General features: G+C 49.7%; 1 protein-coding gene across 3 annotated transcripts in view; it reads left to right on the plus strand.

Moving 5' to 3' along the window:
* The first annotated feature begins 8853 nt into the window (after positions 1–8853).
* Positions 8854–24680, plus strand: part of VDAC1 (voltage dependent anion channel 1) — a 29422-nt gene continuing 13595 nt past the window's right edge. The window contains exons 1-5 of one of the 3 annotated variants that reach the window (XM_032336725.1): positions 8854–8973; positions 21167–21239; positions 21767–21816; positions 23278–23430; positions 23522–23574. In XM_032336725.1, the coding sequence (XP_032192616.1) occupies positions 21173–21239; positions 21767–21816; positions 23278–23430; positions 23522–23574 (323 nt within the window). In that variant the 5' untranslated portion in view covers positions 8854–8973; positions 21167–21172. Of the gene's footprint in view, positions 8974–9720; positions 9880–9973; positions 10098–21166; positions 21240–21766; positions 21817–23277; positions 23431–23521; positions 23575–24680 lie in introns of those variants that run through there. The other 2 variants (XM_032336724.1, XM_032336723.1) reach the window with 2 other exon arrangements.

Consider the following 24680-nt stretch of genomic DNA (forward strand, 5'->3'; position numbering starts at 1 on the left):
AAAACAATCAATTTTTATGATGTTGTACACTTTCGGGAAGTCAGGGCTCAGGAGTGGTTCAGCTGTGTTGTTAGGCTCAGAGTCTCTCATGAAGTAGCTGCAAAATGTTGACTATGGCTATGGTCATTTGAAGGCTGGGCTGGGCTGGTGGACCCGGGTCCCAGTGGCTCCCTCAGGAGGCTGGCAAATTCATGCCAACTGTTAGAGTGTTCACTTGTCTCCACTTGCACAGGACTAGCAGAAGAGGTTTCCTGAATTGTGGGACTTTGAGTGTGCACCCTAGGACTATCCTAGACACATAAGGACAGCTGTTTCTGGGAGGTCTCCATGGCTCCCAACGTGGGGCTCTCACAGGGCTGCTGTAGCATCCTTATGACATGGCCATCGGCTTCTCTCAGGGAGAATAACTCCAGAGAGAGCAAGGTAGAAGCTCCAGTGTCTTTTCAGAAGTCACATGGCATCACTCCTGCTGCATTTTGTCATTAGAAGCAAGTCACCCAAAACTCTGGTCTACATTCAAGGAGAGGGGAACTAGGATCCACCTTTACGAAGGGAGGATTGGGAAAGGCTTAGTGGACTCCTTATAAATCCTTCACACTGGCCTATGGGATCCGGAGGGGATAAATGGGCAGGGCCTAGGAATCCATAGTTTATTCCCTGATGACCCTGATGTGCTGTCATAGACTTGCCTGGCCTCAAGGACCCTTACCCCCCAAGATGGTGGTCATCTCACCTACTTTAGTAGACACAGGAGGCAAGTGAAAGAAGAGTGAGTCCAAGCCAATGGAATCGGTGAGCTGAGCATGATTCCTGAAGATTTATTCAATTATATGGATATCCCTTACCATGGTTTACATGAACTGGGGAACCATTTAGAAAATTCTCCATGTAACATTGAGCCTGTTACAAATGATCATCACCAAACCATATAACAAAACCAGGGAAAGATAGGATACAATATACGTATATATCTCAAGTGTATATCACACACTTGAAGGATGGTTGAAAGGCTGTAGCAAGACATGGAAAAGGCCTGGGAATGCATTTGTTATACAAAAAAGAACAGAGTTGCAGTTATGTAGGTGGGTGGTGAGAGGACTGGGAATACTTCAAAGAAATGCATATTACTCTTGGTTTTCTTGTCTCTTCGATAAAAGAGGGCCATTCCTTCTGCAGACCTTAGCTCAGCTGTCACCTTTTCAGAGACCTTTCAGACTTCTTGGTTAAAGCTGGTCTTCTCTGTCTCATTCGGTATTTTAGTGCCTTGTTTGTGCCCATATAGCACTTGTCACATTTGCAGATGTCTATCTCTGCAGCCTGTGGGCTCCCTTAAGAGAGGAAGGGACTGGGTCTGTGTTTGTAAGCACAGTACCTTGGACGTGCTTGTTGCCCAGGAATTGTTAGTTGAGGTATGAATGAGGTAAGGTCTGAAGGAAGGAGGAGGAAGATGCTGCAGGTGCAGGAGGGAGAGTTCGTGGCTGGTTGAGGGAGGGGAGGCTTGGATCAGCCTAGAGCAGTGGGCCCTGATGTTTAAAAGTCCTAGAGATGTCTAAGAGTCTAAGACTGCATGGGCCAATGCTTGAGAATCTGATTAAATCTCAACCTTGGCATAGTTTATGTTTTGGGTTGGATACTTCTTTGTTGGGGGGGCTGTCCTGTGTAAGATGTTTAGTAGCATCCCTGTCCCTTGGAGGTCAATACCACATCCTCCGCTGTTGTGACAATTAAAAATATCTCCAGATGTTGCCAAATGCCCCCTCGGACTTCCCACAGAGTTGGGTCAGAAAACCGATTCAGCACCCTCGTGAGTCTGAAATCTTTGCATGAATATGAACTGGGGATGTAAAAGAGGGACACCGAGGCCTGTCTCACATAGGAACTGCTCTCTTGAGAACGTGTTCTTCAGAGGGCTGGGTGACAGGTTTGGTGTGTGCTGCCACCTGTTGGTGGATGGCTAGGAGTGCACCCATGGCAATCCAGACCGTGGGGACAGTGAGGCCACTTGCCTGGCAGAAGGGCCGGCAGCACGGCTGGCCATGAAGGGCTTCTCCTTGAGGGGCCAGGAAAACCCCAAATAAGGCCAGCCAGGGTGTGCAGCAACCAGGGGAGCCAGGGGTACAGGACATTTTCCTATCAATTTGGTCAAGTGTTTAATGATGTGTGTGTTAAAAACGTATTTATTTCTCTCTTCCTTTTCCTGCAGACACTATGATCCCTCTTCCTTAGAAATCCTCCGATTTGGGCTTGGCCCTCATGGGTTTGTATCAGGACAGGGACCCTTTAACATGCGGTCATGCCCACAGCTTCGTGTTCCTCAGCCATTCCCCTTGGCCAGACTGCTGGTGATCCCAGAGGCAGCCCCCTCTCACAGGCTACCCTTGTGGAGGTAAAGGGGGGTGGGGGAGTGAGGACTGACAGGGGAGAGGGCAGGAGGTTGGTACCTCCAGTGGCCAAACCCAAATTTACCATCTTCTGGTACACCTGCCCCTTCTTTGCGCCCCCAGCTCCATAGGGACAGCACCAGCCCTAGTTACACAGCCAGAAACATCACCTCAATCAGTGAGTCCTACAGGCTTTGCTTCCTCTGTGAGTCTACTTCTACTTCGTCTACCCTCCCACCTCCACTGCTGTTTTCACCATTGTCTAAGGCTCCCTCATCCCAAGCCTAGGCCAGTGCAGTGGCTTTGTTGGACTCTTCTATTCCATGCAGTGTTGCCTGAAGTCAGACACCTGTGTCTGCACTGAGCTGGAAGCTTGGCCAGGGCAGGAATGTTCTAGATGGTGACACTCACATATCTGCTACCTGGGGTTGAGGATAGGGGTAGGGATGTAGCCCAGTGTCTCTCTTCTGCAGGGAACGTTGAATGTGTCTGGGGGACTGGAGATACAAAAGACAAAGAAGGGAAGTTCCTTGGCCTCTAAAACCTAGGCTTAGAACTGGCACACTGTTCCTTCCAGCACATTCTGTTGATAGAGGAGGACCCAAGGCCAGCCAAGTTTTTATAGGAGGGGAAGTAGACTCCACCTCTTGGTGAGAGACTCTTGATGGTTGGGAAGAACTGGATGCCATCTTTGCAAACAACAATTCTCCATTAAAGATTCACTTACTCACTTCATTTCTGCTAAAAAGCCTCCTGTCAGGCTCTCCCTGACTGTCCTGAGTAGACCCTCCCTTCATTGCTGCTACCCTTAATTTTCTCCTGGACCTTTATCAGCACTTGACATTATAGTTCATACTTAGTGGTTAACTTTTAGTCTTGCCCACTGCACAGTAAACCGCAAGAGAGGAAGGACTATGTTTGTTTAGTTCATTGTTAAGTCCTCAATATCTCTAAGAGCACTTGGCCCATTGTAGGAACTCAGTATATATTTGTTGAATGAATGTATGTTCCAGAGAAATTTTCTTCCATAGCACTTACCGAAGTTCATCATTACACGTACATTTGTATGGTGATTTGAGCAAAGTCTATCTCTTCCACAAAGAAATACCCACCATTATTTTACATTGCTACTTCTTAGGGCAGTGTCTGGAAAATAGGAACCCATGATGAATTTTGGCTGGGTGAATGAACTCTGAGTGGAGGGGACAGGCTGCAGGGCAAAAAGTGAGGCATCTTCCTAGGGAATCATCTCAATTTATAACACACAGATGCCAAATCTTGAAGAAGAGGGCTGTAAATAAATATGTTCTGAGGGGTCTCATTTGGTTTAACAATGGACTATTGATTTCAGCTTGGTCATGTTTTCACAGTCCTGGGATAGAGCCCCATGTCCGGCTCTGTGCTCAGTGAGGAATCTGCTTGTCCCTCTGCCTCTGCTCCTCTCTTGCTCTCTCTCTTTCCCCCTCTCTCCTTCTCTTGTTAATAGATAAATCTTTAAAATTTTTTAAAAAATGTTCTGAATTGCCATTCTAACCCCCCATTTGGAGCAGCTACACCCCAAATTTCTTACTGTGAGGCTATGTAAGGTCACAGAATTTCTCTGAGGACCACCGGGGGTACTTCTGAAAAATGCAGGTGGGGGCCCCACCCCCAAAATATTAATGGAGCACTTTGAGTGGGGAGACCCCACCACCTGCTGTAGCAGTCGCCCTCCAGGTAATTCTCAGGTGAACCACAGTTTCAGAAACATTGCTTTCCTTTTCTGTGTTCTAAGTTTGTGTTTCTGGGGGCTAGGTTTTCCTGTAAACCACCTGTGTCTATTAAGTCTTTGGTAGGTGTATTTATTTGTTTCTCTCAGAAGGCTTTGTAAACCAGCCATCTATTCGATAATTTCTGGAAAATAAGGCGTGTTTCCTTCCCTTTTGAGGAACCTGATGCTCAGGGTCATGGAGAGATCATATGGTCCAATCCCCTGTGGTTGGGCAGGACCATGCTTAAACCATAGCAGACAGAAAGGAAGCAAAACTGGGTTTCTCCTTCTGCAGATTTACAGGGGTGGAATTAGGAGGTTTGTGTCTGGAGCTTAGAGAAAGAAGAGCAGGGTCCTTGGTACAGTTAGTTAATGGAAGCCAGTCTTTCCCCAGGGGTGAGGAGGAACTGGGGAGGGAAAGGAAGGGTGAACGGGTTTAATCTGCTTACGTAAGAGTCATGGAAGAGCTTGTTTTGTAATGCCACAGCAGCAGGGCTGCTAAGTTTAGATTTGAACCTGAAACTTCTGAACCTCGAGAGGCATCTGAGGCTCTCACAGCTCCCTGTGCTGGCGCAGGCAGGAAGGGTTGTCTTGGCTCCGTGGTCTCCACCTGGGCAGCTGGGGGAGATGGTGGGCATTAGAGGAAGGAGAAACCTAACTAGTTTTAGGAAAGCTATGGCAGGGGCACACGGGTGGCTCAGTCCGCTAAGTGTCTGACTTTGGCTTAGGTCATGGTCCCGGGGTCCTGGGGTCGAGTCCCGTGTCGGCCTCCCTGCTTGGTGGAGAGCCTGCCCCTCCCTCTCTTCCTCTGCTGCTCCTCCTGGTTGTGCTCTCTCTCTCTCTCTCTGTCAGGTAAATAAATAAAATCTTTACCAAAAAAATTTAAAAACGAAAGCTATGGCATTTGCAAAGAAAACCCTGATGGTCAGCCCAACCCCGACAATGTTTCCTCCAGCAAATTCTACAGTAGGTCATGGGGGCGGGGGTCAGGGCACAAGAGACTGGGGGCTGGTGGTGTTGGCAGGAACCCTTTGGCTCAGTAGCCAGCCTGGCTGCTGATTTGTTGCCTGCCTACCTGTCAACTACCCCCATCAGTCAGAAGGTCCCACCCACCAGCCAGGACAGAGTGGGAGTCACTGTTGGTGGGGCCAGTGAAGAAGCAACTACTCTCTTGGAGCCCCTTGGAGGGCCTTGGGGAAGAAGAACCAGCAGGCACTGTGGTCTCAGCTAGGGCAGATGCTGTGTCTGAGAGAAGACCTTGGTCAGCCAGGAGAAATCAGGAGAAGCCAGTCCTCTTCCCACAGAGTGTATGTGTGTCTAAGTGTTTGTGACTGGGGTGGGGGTTGGCTTAGGGGAAGGGCTACGAGAGAGGGAGTACAGTCCACAGAACCATTCCCCTGACACCAATTACAAGTTTCAGTGTCTCCAAGATCACCTTTACATGTAATAATGTACTAGAAGGACTTGCAGAACTCACTGAGGGCTTTTATACTCACGGTTATGGTTCTGGAATATTGCCAACTCAGGAAGTGCACTCAAGCCTGGGGGACCAGAGATTTACTGGGGCTCCATAGTCAATTTTCCACGTAGCTGACATCAGCTTCCAGTCTCTCTGGAGGTCCAGCTGCTACTGTGTGACTCAAAGCCCCCACCCTAAATCACATTGTTAGCTTATCCTGTGTGGCCAGCCCTCATCCTAAACGAAGATACTCCTATCTGTCATGATCTTGCAAGGGCTCAGATATTATTTTCCAGAGCTAAGGGCCAGTTCCAGATTCCAGAAGCTAAGGGCCAGTTCCAGACCTCTCTTAGAATGAGGTGAGATTACATTCTTTATCATGTAGAGAGATTAAACAGCACCCTGCCCACAGCAAGTCTTCGAGGCCACTCTTCCTAGATGATTGACAACCCATGGACATTATTCCTAGCTCTCTGGCCAGGAGGACTAACAACTGTCCCCAGAGTGTGCCACCTGCCCAGAGGGAGGAGTGAGCCACTCCAGGTGGGTCACCTGTCTTGGCGCTGTGTGCCACTCACTATTTAGATGTCTTACCGAACACCTGCGATGTGAACAGCATTCTGAGGAGATAGGAGAATCAAGAGCAAACCGACTGTGAAAGAATTTTAAAGTGAGTTCCAAGCTATTAAAGAAAAAAAGGGTTGATCTCAGAGTAAGTACAGAGTGGAGAAAAGAAACTGCTTTAGATTGCACAGCAGGAGAAGGCAGCTTTGAGGAGGTTCCGTGTTAGCTGAGAATGAGAAAGGAAGCAGGTTCGGGAAAGACAGGGGGAAGAGCGTGCCTGGTGTAGGGCACGTGTGCCCCTGCTGCCACGTGATGTCTCCACACAGATTGGGAAAAGGCACCTGGAAGCAGAAACATAATTGCTTCCTTGGGGCTGACACAACCCTGTAAGGACCCAAGGTTTCATGAGCCCCATCTGGACGGGATCTTAGCTCCACCCATCCCCCTGGCCCCATGCTTGTGGTGTGTATAAGCCTCAGGACCCAACATGGAAAACTTGGACAGACAGTGTCTGGAAGCAAGCCCCTTTGGGGCAGCCCTACCGGCTTGGTACTGGAAACCAGGCCATTTTAACTCCATCTGACCTTGCTATATACCTATACCTTTCAAATAATGTTTTGCCTGTTAGCAGAGGCCATGGTGCAGAAATTGGGAAATTCTCCCTTAAGTCCCAGACCTTTGAGCAGTGCATGAAAGTTTCAATGCCACCCAGGTGCCCCCATAAATTGATTGTTTTAGTTAGTTTGTTTATTTATATATTTATTTTTTTAGTAATCTCTCTACGCAACGTGGGACTCAAACTCACGACTTACAGTCAAGAATCACAAAGTCTCAGGGTGCCTGGGTGGCTCAGTGGGTTAAAGCCTCTGCCTTTGGCTCAGGTGGTGATCCCAGGGTCCTGGGTTGGAGCCCCACGTCGGGCTCTTTGCTCGGCAGGGAGCCTGCTTCCCTCTCTCTCTCTACCTGCCTCTCTGCCTACTTGTGATCTCTGTCAAATAAATAAATAAAATCTTAAAAAAAAAAAAAAGAATCACAAAGTCTCAGGGCATCTGGGTGGCTCAGTGTGTTTAAAGCCTCTGCCTTTGGCTCAGGTCGTGATCCCAGGGTCCTGCGGTTGAGCCCCGCTCAGGCTTTCTGCTCAGCGGGAAGCCTGCTCTCCGGCCCCCTGCCCTGCCTCTCCAACTATTTGTGATCTCTGTCTGTCAAATAAATTAAAGAAAAAAAAAAAAAAAGAATCACAAAGTCCCGTAAATTGAAACACAACTTTCATTATTAATACTGAATAAATTTCCTTCCGGTATTTCTCTCTGTGTGTCTGTATATATAATTTTTTAAAAACCATGGATATGATGTTGAAACTTCTTGGAACTGCTTTAAACCTAGGAACCTCATGGTTTTGGATACGCAGGAGAAAATTTTTTATTGTGTTTGTCTTGCGATGTTCCCAGGATCTGGTCTCCATCTCTCTTTCATTGGTTGGCTTCATTCTTAGGCAAATCTTTATTTTAAAGGCCCCTGGAAGTCTGGATGGGGCATTGGTCCATCCCCGTAGCCGATGGAGTCAGTTCCACCAAAGCTTGAGGACTGATAGAAGGGGGAAAAGGGTCATTCCCTCCAAAGAAAAGGGGTTATACCTGATCTGGGTTTGTTCATAATTACAAGAGAGGACCTGATTGGCTGGTCTTGAGTCACGGGCCCTGGTAGACAGAGTGAAGGTGGGGCTGGGGGTGGGGGTGCTAAGCCTGGCAAGTCAGGAGGCCTTATTCAGTTGTTCCCTGGGGGCTGTGGTGGGGATAAGTCAACACTAGGGTCTGAAGATTCTATGTCCCACCAGGGTTCTTCACTGTTTTCTGAGCACTTACTTGCATTGTCTTCCATTTTAAACTTGCCACAGCACTCTTAAGTTGAAGCTGAGCAGTGAGCCCTGTTGCTCAGGGTCACACAACCAGTGAGTCAAAGGGAACTCACCCGTGATTAATCTGAAAGCAGCACCTAGGGGAGCCCCAGAAGGAACCCAGAGCAGGTGGGGCAGAGGGAATTCTTCCCAGGCTCAGCGTCCTGAAAGAGGGTTTGGCAAGGAGTGGTGCAGAGGAGGGAGCCCCTCAGACATTTGGTCTGAGCATCACACCTACGCTTCACTGGCACAGGGTGAGGAATCTGCTCCTCACTAATGTGAGGTTTCCAGAGCCCCGTGTTCCAGTAGAGCCATCTGGTTCCGCCCTGCCTCCCTGAGGTCCTGTCCGACCAAAGTCCACTGAACTGCACTCATGGGTGACCAGTGGCTTTCCTTGCCACACTTTCTCCAGGAGTGTGCCGGGGCCCTTGTGTGCAAAGTGGGGATGAGGAAGCTCTGAGTCCCCCAGTCAGCCATGGAGGCGCTTACCGGCCTGGGGAGAGTGTGAGCATCTGTCCTCCACGCTCCAGGACCTCAGGAGGTTTAGCTGTGCTTGCTCACAATTCCAATCAGACTTCAGCTCTCTATAGAGCCCAGTACACCGTGTCACCACCCCCACCCGTAACCTAGTGCCCTTCTTCCTCAACATCCCACCCCCACTGGAACCCCAGTTGCCCTTTCCCATTTAAGCTGCCATCTCTTTCCAGAAGCCTGTCCTGACTGCGTCTGCCCACGCCCCACTTGCCTTCTCCTTGAATTTGTGCCACAGCTGGTTGTGAACGAGTGTCCTGATTTCATAAGCCGGCCCCTCCTCCACCCGGCCCCCAGACGCCGCAAGCCTTGGAGAACGTCTGTTGGCTGAGGCGAAAGACGCGCGGAATCTTCATCAAGTTACGAAGGGATTCATTCTTGGGAACACTCAGAGGTAATTCTTGGTGAAGGAGACCACCCGCTCAGGCCTAGCAGGGAGCCGCCACGCTCCACCCGCGCTCGGCGGGAGGCAGGCCCCTGCTGGACGCTGATCTCCTCCCCGGAGGGGCCCTCGGCCGGCCAGAACCTGCATGACGTCTGCGCGCTGTGAGACTCAGCAGGAGACATTCTGGCGAAACGCAGTTTACTTTTTTCACTTCTCAAAATGCTCGGGAAATGGCTACTAGCAGTTTCGTTCCAGGGAAAAAGTGTCTGCTAATGTGGAGTGCGAACTCGGCGCACAGGGGAGTTTGCTCAGCGCGTCGCCCTCGGCCGCCGCAGGTCTCGGAGAGCCTGGGGTCAGAGGCGCGGAAACAATCCTCCGGAGCCGGGACCCGGGAGCGGCGGAACGACAGTTGTGGCCGCTCCTCCGTATCCCCGCCGCCTCCGGCGCCCAGGTCCCCAGCCGGGCCTGGAACTGCTCCCCAGGAACCCGATTTAACACCGCTTGCGGGCTTTTGCCAGGGTAGGGGTCCCGGGGGTCACGGAGGCCATCCGGGCTAGACGCTGGTCCAGCATCGCCGCATCATTTCCCGGGGGAGAGCGATTGTCTCCCAGCCCCAAGGTCGGGATGTGTGCCCAGGATCCCGCGCGTCTCCTTTTGGCGCGGGTCCCCCCCTCCGGCCACCGCTTAGCGAACCGGAAGACCCTCCTCCCTCCACGCAGGCTTCAACCCCGCGGAGTTCCAGCCGAGACGGGCCCGCATGGGCGGCCGGCACGCGTGTCCCCGCGCACGCACACATCTTGCGCACGTCAGTCCTCACGCCGCCTCATTCCCGTGCCCGGGCACACGCAGCTCTCACGCGTGCCCGCATACCCCATGCGCACACGCACCGGTGGCGGGCACTGAGGGCGCAGGAAGGTAAGGGCGCGAGCCCACAGGTGCTGGGGACCCGGGCCCAGGCCTGGGCGGTGTCCGGGGCGGGCTCAGGGGCGGAGCTCGCCGGTCGGGGCACGTAGGGTCGGGGCGGGTCCGCGCCGCCGCTGTCCGCGCCGTCCCGCCCTCGGCCCGCTCGCTTCGTTCTTCTCACTGCAGCCCCCGCGGTAGCAGCAGCTGAGCCCGCCGCCGCCGCCGCTAAGGTAGGCGCCTCGGAGAGCGGCCCGCGCTTTGCGGGCGCCCGGGTTTGCGGGCCTGGCCCCGGGGAGCTGACCCGGAGGCGGTAGGGGGAGGAGCGGGCGTGGGCGAGGGCCCCAGGGTCGGGCCCCAGGGAAGGAGCCGGGGCGCCCGGCGCGGGCCTGGCCGGTCCGCGGCGGACACAGCAGGCCGCGCGGGCCGGAGGCAAGTGGGCCCTGGCGGGGGAGCGGGAGGCCGGACGTCCGGGGGCTCCTGCGGCTGGGACTGGAGCCTGCGGGGACCTGCGGGAACCTGCGGGCGGAAGGGCACGGGCCGCCGCGGGGAGGCCAGGCCGGCTCCAGGTCTAGGTGACCTTTCCCGGCGGCGCCCTCTGGCCCTGGATCCCGCCAGCGCGGGTCGGGAGGGGGACCGCCTTCCACCCACGCTCGCCGGGCTCGGCCCACGGACCTGTGCGGGCCATGCTGTCGCCGCGGGGATCAGTTCCTGTGACGACCGTGGCCTTTCGCTCCCAGACCCACAGGCCGTGTCCGGCGTGTCTGGTCCACGCCCAGAGAAGCTGGCGTCCGGCACTTGTCCGCCGGTGCCAGCTCCTTACCGGGCGGAACCGGAGGCTGAGAGTCGACTTAGGCCGCTGGGGCCTCGGCAGTAGGCTAGGCCTCGGGAGAGGACGCCCCGCGGGGAGCGGATGTGGCCTCCTTGGCCTTAGGAGGGATTCCTGGTTCGTTTGCTCATTCATTCACCGAGTGCGGCGGTGCTTTCACGAAACTGGTTCAGAGCCCTTGGATTTCAGACCTGCAGTCCTAGTGACTGGTCCAAGGTCACGCAGCCGAGAGGATACCAAGCCTGGGTTTTCTCATCTGTGGCATAGGAGCAATTATAGCTCTCCTTCTTTGGGTTTTTGGGAAGAATGAAATGAGTTGCTTAGCGCAGAGCCTTAGGTAGAAACCTCGACAGCCTTGAGGCTTTTAGGGAGGATTTATCCCATCCTCTGCAGACCATTTTAACTCCACGTGGTGTTCTGGAAAGGGTTCAATAAACATAGCTAGCCCCCGTTATTTTAAACATTATTACTAAGCATTTATGTGCCAGGCATTGAGTAACTTTCAGGATAATTCATGAAAAATCCTGTAAGTTTATAGACAGACAAGGTCAGGCTGAAGCAGGAAGTTGCATGTGGGTGCAGATCTGAGGGAAGCCTAGCCCTTGACCAGCCTCACTTCTGTGGAGAGATAGAGAATGGACCCCTCCTTTGCTTAATACTCGGTTGGCAAGGCCAGGGCAGACTGCCCAGGACTAGCCTTGTTTCTCCACCCCGGCTCTGGACCAAGTTCTACAGGGTTCGGCTTAAGCCCTATGCAGCTTTGTTTTCAGTGCCTGGGGTGGTGCCACTTGGCGCACAGTAGACTTAGGAAGAGTCGATGGGGGTAGATGCACTCTTGAGAGGCAACTCACCCTTCCCTATAGGAGGATAGTTTTTAGCATTGCAGCACATGGCTTATAGTAGGTGCTCATTAAGTATTTCTGAAATTATTGAACGGGCATATGTCGTGGCTGCAGGCCCCGACCATAATATCTTGATCTTGGACAACCTTTCTAAGGGACATGCACATCTCGTTCACTTCTAAAAAATAGCTTTGCTTAGCAGGGTCACACGTGTTTCAAGAGCTGCAGTGAATGTACAGCTCTAGAGTGCTGAGAGGTGAAACTGTTTCCTAATTTGAAATAACTGTTTTAAACATGTTACCTTCATTCTGTGACTTTTCATGTCCTGTGGGAAACCTGTAGAACTGGTGTTTCTGGGCCTGCAGGGGAGGGTGACACAGGTGAATGGGATTCTTCTAAGGTTTTGGGCCTGGTTGCTTTGCTCCCTTTCTTTCTTTCTTTAAAAAAAAAAAAAAAAATTTTTTTTTTTTTTAAAGATTTTATTTATTTGACAGAGCGAGAGATCACAAGTAGGCAGAGAGGCAGGCAGGGGGTGGGGGGGAAGCAGGCTCCCTGCTGAGCAGTGAGCCTGATACAGAGCTCCATCCCAGGACCCTGAGATCATGACCTGAGCCAAAGGCAGAGGCTTAACCCACTGAGTCACCCAGGCACCCTGCGGCAGATGTGGGCAGTACCCTTCAAACTGGTGGTAAGGAGGGACATTGACCCCCCATGTTTACCAGTAAGATGCTCCCAAGACACTGCAGTTCACTCTGTCCTTGGTGGAATTTCTCATGGCCTGACGTCTTTGTTGGTGGTGACTGAGAAGAAGGGTCTGTGGCCTTGGAGTTCTCCAGACTCCTCTGGTAGCCACTGAGGAAATGTGACCAGTGGGATCCTCCGCTGGGCCTGGGCACCTTCCTCCTTTGACTGCTCGCCCTTGGGGGGGGTGTGGGTGATTGGGTATCCATGCCCTTTACCCAGAACTGTGCTGGAGAGAGGCGTGGAGAGCAGATTGTGTTCACAACTTGGGTCTGACATGAGCCATTTGATCTAGTAGTACAGGTCAGGTCGCTGTCTTATTCCTCAGTTTCTCCAGTGTGTGATCATCATCATCAAAACAGTTGTTCTTACTAGAGAGCCTGCTTAGCACCCTCCAGGGGGCTTCACATATGTTCTGTGACATTGAATCCACCATCCTACAAGCCTTGGGAGAGAGGTACCATTGCTTCCTTTTCGTGGGTCAGGAGGCTTGAGCACAGAGTTGGGACCAAGGCTGGCAGATTCACACTGAGGTTGCCACACCAAAGGGCCCTGTGATGAGCTAATAGATGTGAAAGGTAGACTCTGCTGTCCAGCAGGGGAGTGTTCTTTCACACTGATCTGAGTGAACCTGTGTATGGCTGGGTGTAGGCTAGCTCGCTGTCAGGAGAGTGCAGTCTGTGGAGTCCCCCCTCTTTGTTATAAAGACGATGACCCTGGGCATATTAGGAGAAAGGTTAGTTTTTCCTGGAATGAGGTAGGAGGCATTCTAGGACCTACGTGGAGAATATTGAGCTAAATAGTACTTCATTGTCATCAGGGAGGACTTTGGACCCTGTGGTTGAGGGTGACCTTTTGATAACTTGCATAGCACCTGTAATTATACTAGGAAATCTATAAAATGCAAACCTCTAACAAAACACTATCTGTGGTTGTTGCATACCTCCCAGGTACCATTTACTGTAGTAAGTGTTTTATGTTAATAATCTAATTCATTTCTCACAGCGATGCTGAGACAGGTCCTCCTTCCCCATACTAGAGCTGAAGAAAAGTGAGACTTGTCTTGCCCAGGTTACATATCTAGAGAGTTGTGGAGTGATATTGGAACTCAGGGCTGCTTGACTCCCAAATCTACCTGCCCAAGCACTATTTTTTTTTTTTTTAAGATTTTATTTATTTATTTGACAGTGAGAGAGATCACAAGTAGGCAGAGAGGCAGGCAGAGAGAGAGGGGGAAAAAGGCTCCCTGCTGAACAGAGAGCCCGATGTGGGGCTCAATCCCAGGTCTCTGAGATCATGACCCGAGCTGAAGGCAGAGGCTTAACCCACTGAGCCACCCAAGTGCCCCAGCACTGTCTATTTTAACCCCGCTAGGTCAAGCCAGGTAGCAAGGCTCCAGGGAACTTGAGGAGTCTGAGGCCAGGCAGGAGCCCTGGGTGCACCTGGGACTCAGACTTGGCATGTTGCCTGCCAGCCCAGGCCTTTCTTCCCTTGATGGGTGGAGAGGCAAGCAGGGTGTCCCCAAGTCAGTTACATTGTCATGAAGCTTCTTATGGAAGGCTTTGCTGGGGTGGCCTACCTCCCAGAGTGTTTTAAAATAGAAGCAACTGCCTAGGAAGCTGGGCTGCCCAGTGTGAGACTGTCGTGGAGTAGGAGGGAAGGACAGCTGCACTGGGAACACAGACTTGCTACCAGGACCTGCGTTACCAGCGCAGGACGTTGGCTTTGCCAGCCCCCTGTAGACCTAACCAGAGGCTGCCTTTGTGGTGAGAAATTGTGTGTGAGATGGGGGTGGGTGGGGAGGCTTCTGATGGTGTTGGCCCAGTATATTGGCTTTCAGAGCTGGGCTGGCCTTCTACTGGGGAACTTGCTTTTCCTGGTCCCCAGACTTAGGGGGAGGTGCTTTTATTCGAATCCCTGGCTGGTCTGATGCTCCTCCTATAAGCTGGCCCAGTTCTGCTCAGACAAACCACCTCTAATGCTGTTAAGAGAAACAGCAGAGCCAAAGGCATTCCTGCAGTTTTCCTTTTCTGAGGGAAAGTCAAGATGCTGATGGTGATGGAGGTGATTGCTGTGCTGGTCAGGGTCCTTGCAGGGATCAGGTGCAAACTTATGTGCGGTAATCAAAGAAAGCATAATGAAGGGATCATTTGCAAAGGTGTGAGGAGGGTGTGGAGCATCTGACAAGTGATGTGTGTCCCTCCAACCCCCTACTCTGGGTCCTTTGGAACCTGGACAGGGCCTCTTGGCAGGAGCTGTGACCTGGGAAAGTAATCCGAGCCCACTTGAGGCCAGCAGGGAGGGAGCTTGGGGAATGAATACCCCAGCCTCACTCTCCCATCTTCTTCTGGTGCCTCCTCTTGGCGAAAACCAACCATCCTGTGATGGCAGTCCATAATGATCAGCTCTTGGGGCATAGAACAGGATGGAGGTGGAAAGTGGATCTGGAGGAGCAAACAAAGACTATCCAGAATGGGGACACCTGGGTGGCTCAGTCGGTTAAGTGCATCTGCTTTCAGCTCAGGTCATGATCCTGGGGTCTTGGGATGGAGTCCTGGATTGGGCTTCTTGCTCAGGATGGTCTGCGTCTCCCTCTGCCTGCTGTTCTCCCTGCTTATGCACGTGCGCTCTCTCTCTGACAAATGAATAAATAAAATATAAAAAAAAAGAATATGCAGAATAATGGATTATGATTAGCACTGCTGTTTATGGAGCACTCACTGTGTGCCAGACATTCCTACATGTCCTGCCTACCTACCTTACTTCATCTTTGCAGTAATTCTGGTGGAAAGGCATTGTTGTTAGCCCCATTTACAGATGAGCAAAGTGAGACCCTGGGAATATAAGTTTATCAAAGTCTTGTCCAAAGTTACACAGCTGGTAGAGGCTGGTGCTTGTAGAAGCCCCATCAGTCTCATAGCTCCTTCTAGTAGTCACTAGACCTTGCTGCCTGGGCACCCGGATGGGCTGGGAAATGCCATGGCAGGGTGGCTCCTGCTGTTTAGGTCCTAGCCCTCTTGTACCCTTGCCCTCGAAGATGGTGTCTCTCAGCACACTAACCTTGCCCGGAAGACTTTCCTGACTGAGCTGAACACTATCCTGTTCCCTGTGTCAGCCACTGCAGCAGTTATCCCCTCTCTGAGGATACCTGGATCCTTCTGCCTCTGCCAGCGAAAGTGCCGTGCTGCCTGTTGTTAGGCTGGGAAGGGCGGGAGGGAGGGAAGAAGGCTTTGGAACAGGTAGCTCAGGCCATTCTCAGGTATGCTAAAGTTAGGGAATTCTGTCTTACTTCTGCCTCCTGATAAGGGTGGCCTGAGCCCCAGGTGGTCACCTGGGAGTAGCATGTGCCTCCGACAGGCCTTGCCTGTTAACCCTGCCATCTCAGTGTAGTTTGAATCTGTTCTTGGAACCGGGATAGATAACTTTCCACATGGCTTTTCCTTTTGGCACCTGCACTGCAGTTAATTGCCTTTTAGAATGTGGTTTATTGCAGCATCGTGAAGGCAACATAGCTCAATTTCACACACACTGGTTAGATTTTTTAGTTTTTCTGTTCTTAAAAAAATTACCAATATATACCAACAACTTAAATAATGAAGTGGAACAAACACTGAAAATCCTATTTTAACTCCACTCCTTCCTTAAACCCCTTTTCCTTTCCAAGTGGCTCCCAGGCAGCCACAACTTATAGGTGGGCCTACAGCTTTTCCATCATATGCAAATGTGTGAACATATGAATATGTATGTAAAAGGGTTTTCCTCTAGTAACATGGAATTGCACATTGTCTGTGACTTATTTTTTTCATTTAACTACAGCTGGCCCTTGAGCAGCATGGGGGTCAGGGGTGCTTACCCCCCATGCAGTCGAAAATCCTTGTACGACTTTTGACTCCCCCCAGATTTAGCTACTAATAGCCTGCTGTTGACCAGAAGCCTTACAGGTAATATATAGTCAATTAACACATATTTTGTATGTTATATATATTATATTACAGTAGACTAAGCTAGAGAAGAAATATTAAGAAAATTGTAAGGAAGAAAAAATACATTTACAGTACTACATTGTATTTGTTGAAAAAAATCCACATAAAAGTAGATTTGTTCAAATCTGTGTTGTGCAAGGGTCAGCTGCATATCAAACATAGCTTTCTTTGCCACCAAGCATAAACCCATCTCATTCTTTTTGATTACCACGTGATACTCCTTAGTTTGCAAGCCTCCTGATTTTATTCATTCTTTTCCCTGTTGACCATTTACATTGCTTTTGGCTTGTGTGTTGTCAGTCATGCTGCCGTGAGCACCCTCTTGCACTTGTCTTTGGGTGCCTTGGGTGGGTTCCTCACGGTTGAATTGCCACTAGGTTAAGGTATGCCCACTTAGGCACTGGCCAGCCCCTGTCTCCAAAGGGACTGTCCTGTACAGAGTACTTAACACTTGGCGTGAGCAGGACTCACCATTTTCCACACCAACAGTGGATGTTTTCATATACGTTTTTGCCAGTTTGTTGAGTGAGCCTCTCAAACACAGATGTGTCATTCACTTTGAAGCGGCTCCCTGAGGCCATTAGAATAAAGTCCACACCTTGTTCTGAGGTCAGAAGTGGCAGTGGTCCCTTCTGAAGGCACTGGGTCTCTTCAGCCCCAGTGGAGCTCCCCTTAGGTCACAGTGGGGGTGAAGGGTCTCTCCACCAAGGTGGATGTGGGTCTCTCCACCCACTCTCCCTGGTGGCCTTGCACCTTCCCTGTAGAGGGAGGAGAGCCTGCTGCCTGGCTACATTGTCATTTACTTAGACTCTCTTGTCGGTTACTAAGTTTCTATTTTTTTTTCCTCCTACTATAAAAATACTTTCTTGCTCCTTGCACATTTACGCATTAAACAGGCATTTATATTGAATATCTGCTACGTGCCAGGGCTTGTCATCTTTGACACATACTTTTTACATATTTCGGATAAATTTAGGCATGACAGGCTCTGGGATGCTTTGAGTTCAAGGTATGATTTGGGGGTAGGTGTGCACTGTGGGAGTGTTGGGGGTGCTAGGAACAGAGCAGCGTCACTGCCAGGCAACTGATGAGTCAAGGAAGCCATGTCCCCCCAAGGCAGAGGTTATGTAAGTGTTATGCAGGCCATGCTGGGCGATACACTATCTCTACCCTTCCAGCTTCCAGTATGGGCTGGATTTTCATTCCTCAGCTGGAGTGGAGCTTACATAATCCATTCAAGGTCAGCCAGGGTATGGTTGGGTAGGTAGCCTAGCAGGCAGTGCAGGGTTACCAGGGGCTCCTGTCTCCTGCTGTGACTTACTAGTCTTTCTCAAAGTCACCAGTGACTGGGGATGAGTCTGTTCAGCCCAATCCTGTCCATTCCTTGTGTTCTACATATCCTCGGAAACCAGGCTCCCAGGCTCCCAGGCTCCCAGGCAGACAGCTGGGTTCCTGCTTTTCCTAGGCAGCTTTCTGGCATCTGGCCAGGGCTGGCTGCCTTCCTATGTCAGAGTGCCCCACTTCATGCTCAGTCCCCAGAGGCTGGGCTTCTGAAGGCACATGGGGTGGATGCTGCAGAGACAGATGGTGAGCGATTTGGAGCTGATCTAGGTGGAGGTAGGGGCTGGGGCCAGGGTTCAGCTTCAGAGTCAGCACAGGCGGGAGGTTACTGAGAAAGCAGGATGCCAGGCTCTCTTCCCTCTGGTCCTGGCCTGAGAAAACATGAATGGGAATTGTAATTTCTACACCACAATTGTTTTTGCAGTGGGTACTGAGGACTGTGTAAAAATGGGCATATCCTGGGGGCTGTTGGCAGTTGTAAAAAAAGCGGAATCTTGGCCCTTGCCTCCGTCCTCCAATAAATGCAGAAGGAGACTGGGTGGGGAGAGCAGAAGACAGCACCAAAAGCACAGGGAAGCTGCATTCCACAGCACTTGGGGGCTTCCAGTGAAGTGGGAGTCATCCTCTTGCCTTTTTTGGTGGGTGTGTGCTCAGGTCCAGGAGTGGGTTTGGCTCCCACTCAACTGGGGGTTGCTCTGCATCTTCCCTGCCAGGGGCTGAGTGGGAGCCACATGGAGAGTCTGGCCTGATCCACACTCCCTCTGTGCCCCCAACTCCTTTGTCCTTAGAGGGTAATCTCTTTAATGGCCACAGCCATGTACTTTAGGGTGATATTTGCTGGCAGTGGAGTGGTTTTTTTTTTTTTTTTTTTTTTTTTTTGACAGGTGGCTTTACTTGTTCAGTTTTGGGAATTAGTGACGAGCGAGGGTATTTTGGGAGCATTAAATGATGAGTGATCTGCCTTTTCCCTGAGGGGCAGACCAGTCCAAATATGAAAGCTGCTCCTGTCTGGTGAGGTGGGTCCTAGAGCCAGCAGAGGGTATTTGGGAAGGCCCTGGCGCCTGAGGTACAGGGAGGTCTTAGCTCATCTGGAGATACTGCCACTGTACTGCTCCTCCCCTCCCCCGGGGCTGTTTGTGGCCCAGTGGGGGAAAGGCAGCTCTGAAGAGGGGTGCTTAGTCCACTGATTCCTGTTAGCATTTGGGCCCTTAGCTGAGATGTTGTGCAGATTTCCTTGGGGCTGCATAACTTCAGCCTTGGGCACAGGGTTGTTTCATTCCTTCTCCTTGGAGGAAACCAGGGCAATCTGTGGCCAGAACATAAGCCTATGCTGGCGGTATTCTGTTTGGAGGACCTGGTGGATGGTTTCCTGCTCTGTTTCAGGGGTGGATGTGTCTGTGAGGTTTGTTTTGAGGGGAAGGGGAACAGGTCAGGAGACAGGAGTCCCCAGACTTGCAACAGCCAATGAGGACAGCCTAAAATGGATCTTCCCCCATGTTTTTTGTGCCTGACCCTAATGTGGACTGAGCTATCCATGGTTCTAGCTTGATCATGTGCAAGAAATAACAAGAGCAACAAAAATAGGATAGCGTAAACAGCTCACTGGGCTGCTCCACTCCGCTCTGCTCTGACACAAAATTGAGGTGAAGCAGAATTAGCAAAACATCTGAAAAACATAAAATAGGACTTGGACCACAATTTTATAATTGTGGTAGTTTATAGTTGTTTATTTTCTAGTGCACTCATTGCTTCTTGCAGTGTCTTGGAAATTAAGGAAATGCGGCTCCCGCTTACTGGGAACATGCCATGAAGGTGTTTGTTTGTGTGAATACATACATATGTGATTTCATGTGGGGTATATGCAGATTCAGTTTGGAAATTTAGGCATACTGTATTTTAAAAATTAATGGAACCATCTGTGGGTTTATTGGATTTCCACTAATTGAGGCTAATGATTCTGGAAATGGAGAAGATGCATGTGATGGTTGCTGTCTCGTGGCTTCTCTCTGCCTCTGTGTTTGCTGCCCTGGGTTAGGATTTTAATGCTGTGTATGTACTACGTCATAGCAAAGCCTCCCAGGGACACAGTGTGATCTTTAGGGCAAGGACTATTTGAACTACTCACCTTCCTTGAACACTGAGATGTTTAATAAATGCTTGTTGACTGACTTAGGATATACAACAATTTCAAGTAGTACTTTGATAGCTGATTTTATTTTATTTTATTTTTTAAAGATTGATTTATTTATTTGATAGACACACACACACACACACACACACACACACACACACACACACAGCGAGAGAGGGAACACAAGCTGAGAAATGGGAGTGGGAGAAGCAGACTTCCCGAGGAGCAGGGAGCCTGATGCGGGGCTCAATCCCAGGACCCTGGGATCACGACCTGAGCCAAAGGCAGACACTTAACGACTGAGCCACCCAAGCACCCCGATAGTTGGTTTTAAAGATTTATTCATTTATTTTATAAAGAGAAAGAGCATAGGAGAGTGGGGGAGAGGAGAGGGGCTGAGGGAGAGGGAGAGAAGCAGACTCCCCGCTGAGCATAGAGCTCCATCTAAGGACCCTGAGATCATGGCCTGAGCCGAGATCAGGAGTTGGGTGCTCAACTGAGCCACCAGGTGCCCCAATGGTTTTCTTCCTCCCTTCCTCCTCCTCTTCCCTCCTTTCTTTTTAAATATTTTATTTATTTATTAGAGAGAGAGAGAGAGAGAGAGAAAGCATGAGCAGGGGAAGGGGCAGAGGGAGCAGCAGGCTCCCTGCTCAGCAAAGGGGCCTGTTGTGGGACTTGATCCCAGGACCCTGAGACCATGACCTGAGGCCTAACCCTCTGAGCCACCTAGGCACCCCTGATAGTTGATTTTAAAAATAAAGTCCCATTGCAGGTCAATAAATGTTTGCATTTATTTTTCAGGCTTGTGTATAGTTTCGTTTCCTTTGACACGGAGAGTTGCCTAATTGTTAGGTTTTACTATATTCTGTGTGAAGAATATGGTACTCAAAAAATGGGTTCCTCTGAAGTGCAGTTTTTTGAAATGTTACATTCATTTTGGCACATAGTAGGTACTCTGTATTTTGTTGAATGAATGAAATCAGAACCATTTGGAAAATAAGCTGGCCTGAAAAAGCTCTGATTTCTCTTCATTGCATTTAATGTCATAGTAGCCGACATTTTGTAAGAAGATACATTTTATTGGCAAGAGTCCTGCAGTTCACCAAAGTAGCTGGCTCATGGGAATGTGTCGTTGACAATTAATTCATTCAGCAAATATTTACTGACTCCTGCTATACTCTGGGCTTATGCTCAGTCCTGGGGATGCCAAGAAGAGATCTAAAGGCAGGCTGATCTGCTATCAACAAAAACTTGTTAGGTATCTCAACCTCTGGAAACAAGGAAAAGCTCAAGATAATAAGGCTTCTCTGTGCACATCTGGAACTCTGTGCTGATGATTTTTATTGGTGGTTAATTATAGCTAATAATTTTTATTGATGGAAAACTAATTTCCCTAATTGCTGAATTATTTCTTCTGGTGATTCTTTTACTGTAGCAGAAGATGGCCGTGCCTCCCACGTATGCTGATCTTGGCAAATCTGCCAGGGATGTCTTCACCAAGGGTTATGGTGAGTGTTTCCGTTCACAGGCTGGATTGGCATGTTTGGGATTTCACCCATCACATTTTGAGAGACGTGGGTCAGTCGGCTCTTACAACTTTCATGTTAGGGAAAATAAGACAAGCTTTTGATGGCTGGTGAAGTAGTTTTGGTTTGTGCAGCTGGTAGGGGCAGGCTCATGAATTACTACAGACAAGCAGACGTTCTGAGTTCCTCTCCCATGGGTGGGAGCAGCTCTGTGTATGCCGTTGCAGTGGAGTGTGATTTCTGAATGTAGCCTGTCCTTCGGCATGTGCTCGTGCTGTCATGCACCTTTTCCTCCCATTCTGCTGGGAGTGCAGGTCGGGCTCTGGGGGGTGCTGTGCCTTTTCTTTCTGCCACTGTTTGGTGCCTCCTGAGCTCCACACGTGGGCAGGCAGCAGCGGAGACAGGCTCCCTACACACTCATGGCATTTTGGAGCAGCAGGAGGGAGGCAGAGATGTTACTCTCAAGTTAGTTATTTAACCTATTAACAGTTACCATCTCCTTTCTTTAGGATTTGGCTTAATAAAACTTGACTTGAAAACAAAATCTGAGAATGGACTGGTAAGTTGTCTGACCAACACAGAGTACAGGTGTTTATTGTAGATCAGTAAGTAACTGCCATGTCCTGGGTGGCAGAGCCAAATGAAAGGCCCTTTTTGGTTGTGGTGGGTTGTGGTCGTCACATTCATTGCAGCCTCTATGGGATGGTTGATCCAGGGGAACCCTGCTGACAGATCCCCAATTTAACAGCTTTGTATACTTAATTGACAGGCCTCAGTTTTGTTTTTCCTTGTTTCTTATATTAAAACTGACTTGTCTTCAGGGTGCATTGGTGGCTTAGTTGGTTAAGGGTCTGATTTCAGCTCAGGTCATAGTCTCAAGGTCCTGGGATCAAGCCCTGCATCACCTGCTTCTTTTTCCTCTGCCCCTCCCCCCAACTGTGCATGCTCTCTCTCTGTCTTTCTCAAGTAAATAAATAAAAATCTTTTTTTTTTTTTTAAAGATTTTTTATTTTATTTATTTGTCATAGAGAGAGAAGCGAGAGCAAGCACAGGCAGACAGAGTGGCAGGCAGAAGCAGAGGGAGAAGCAGGCTCCCTGCCAAGCAAGGAGCCCGATGTGGGACTTGATCCCAGGACGCTGGGATCATGACCTGAGCGGAAGGCAGCCGCTTAACCAACTGAGCCACCCAGGCGTCCCAAATAAAAATCTTTAATAAAAAAATTTTACTGATTTTCAATGCCACATAATTAATTAAAAAAAAAACTTAGTAGTTCCTTTTTTTTTTTTAAAGATTTTATTTATTTATTTGATACACAGAGAGAGAGAGAGAGAGATCACAAGTACGCAGAGAGGCAGCCAGAGAGCCCAATGGGGACTCGATCTCAGGACCCCGAGATGATGACCCGAGCTGAAGGCAGAGGCCCAACCCACTGAGCCACCCAAGCACCCCTCCCTTTTTTTTTTTTTTTTTAAGATTTATTTATTTTAGAGAAAGAGTGCATGCACAAGCTGGGGAAGGGTAGAGGGAGAGGAAGAGAATCTCAGAGAATCTCAAATGGACTCCTGCTCAGAGTAGTGGGGGCTGGATCTCGTAACCCTGAGATCATGACCTGAGCTGAAACAGAGTGTTGGATGCTTAACTGACTGAGCCACCCAGGTGCCCCTTAGCAGTCCCTTATAGATTGTGCTTATGGCAGTTGTTGGAAGGAGGAAGTTTTGGGGCTGATCTACTGCAGTGTCATCTTTAGCTCAGTGCTTTTTCTATTAGGATGGAAGGGGGATTGCCTTCCTGTCTAGACTAAAGCATTACCAGGGAGGAAGGAAGTTGTCTCCTGGTGAAGAATTCCCCAAAAAAGAGTCCTTTAATCAACAGACTTCTTTCGCCCCATCTGCATTTAAATATTGAATTATAGGAGAGGCTTTAGCCCCTGCCCCACACATCCTTACATAGGGGACATATGTTCTGTTTATGGTGGCATCGTGCTGGTGTACAGCCTGTGACTCTTTCTCTCCTTTAAAGGAATTTACAAGCTCAGGTTCAGCCAACACTGAGACCACCAAAGTGACGGGCAGTCTGGAAACCAAGTACAGGTGGACCGAATATGGTCTGACGTTTACAGAGAAATGGAACACTGACAACACACTAGGCACAGAGATCACTGTGGAAGATCAGGTAATGGGCATCTGGGAAAAGACATAGTTTTATTCATTGACATCTGTTGCCCTGCCTTTTGACTAAACCTGGCAAATTTTTTTCCGTTCAGCTTGCACGTGGATTGAAGCTGACCTTTGATTCATCCTTCTCACCAAACACAGGGTAAGAATCTCATGTGGCTTTTTTTTTTTTTTTTTTTTTTAAAGCAAGGACATTTAGCCATGTGTTCCAGTAAGATTCTGCGCTGCCCATTGTGGTTCTCCTGGCTTCATTTGTGGCGGGCTGTAGGACTTGTGGTCCAATAATGCTTTTTCACGTGAGTGAGGCTGCTGCTAATACAAATGGCCAAGGCTGCAGGGCAGTGGCGAGGTTTGGAAGCAGGGACTAAGCGATCACGGTTGCCACCCCAGTTTGTAGGCTGGGAGGGTCCTCTCCCCAGCACCAAGAGAGTGTGGTTTCTAACTGTAGGGAGGCTCCTGAGGCTGCTCTTTGTGCCCCATGCCCCCTAGCCTCAATCCAATTAGACTTGACAGTTATTGGGCTCATTAGGAGGCAAGATGGTATGTTGGTTGCCTCAGGTCCTTGGCTAGACGGGGTACCCTTTTTTAAAATTTTTAACCACTCAGAGCAGTAGTTGTCTTAAACTTGGAGAAGGTTGTTTTACATACTGCTGACAGGTGCAAGAGTATATACTGAATTTCATTTGTTAGTTTTTAAAAATTGTAGTAAAATATACATTAAAATTTAGCATCTCAGCAATCTTTAAGCATATATATAGTGGCATTATGGATTTCATCTTTTGCCGTTCCATATTATTTCTTTTCTTCCCTTCTGATGAATGTGTTTTAGAGGAAGGTCTACTGAGCTCAGAGCCTGTACTGCATGTGGGTAACTGCAAGGGACTGGGCAGGCAGGGCTTCTGTCTCTGGAGGTTAGAGTCTTATTGTAACTTTGTTCTGAATGACGTGAAGACCACTGGGCAGGAGCTGCATTTGCTCTTGTTCTCATCCTGTTGTAGTTTCTCCCTCAGGAGCATTGCTTTCTTGCTTGCCTGCTTCCCTCCAGGCACCCTGCTGTGACAGGACAGGTTACCCAGAGAGATGCTCTGATATCATGGGAGGCAGGGGAATGTGCTCACATGCTTGAATTTGCTGCCTAGGACTTTGTCTGCTGTGCTGAGATGGCACACTTAGGAATTTGTAAGGGATTTCCCTCCCATTACATTTGGGAGGTTTGCAGAGAAGTCTCCAGGTCCTGCAGTAATACAC

The sequence above is a fragment of the Mustela erminea genome, chromosome 3, assembly GCF_009829155.1.
Source record: "Mustela erminea isolate mMusErm1 chromosome 3, mMusErm1.Pri, whole genome shotgun sequence".
Lineage (NCBI taxonomy): Eukaryota > Metazoa > Chordata > Mammalia > Carnivora > Mustelidae > Mustela > Mustela erminea.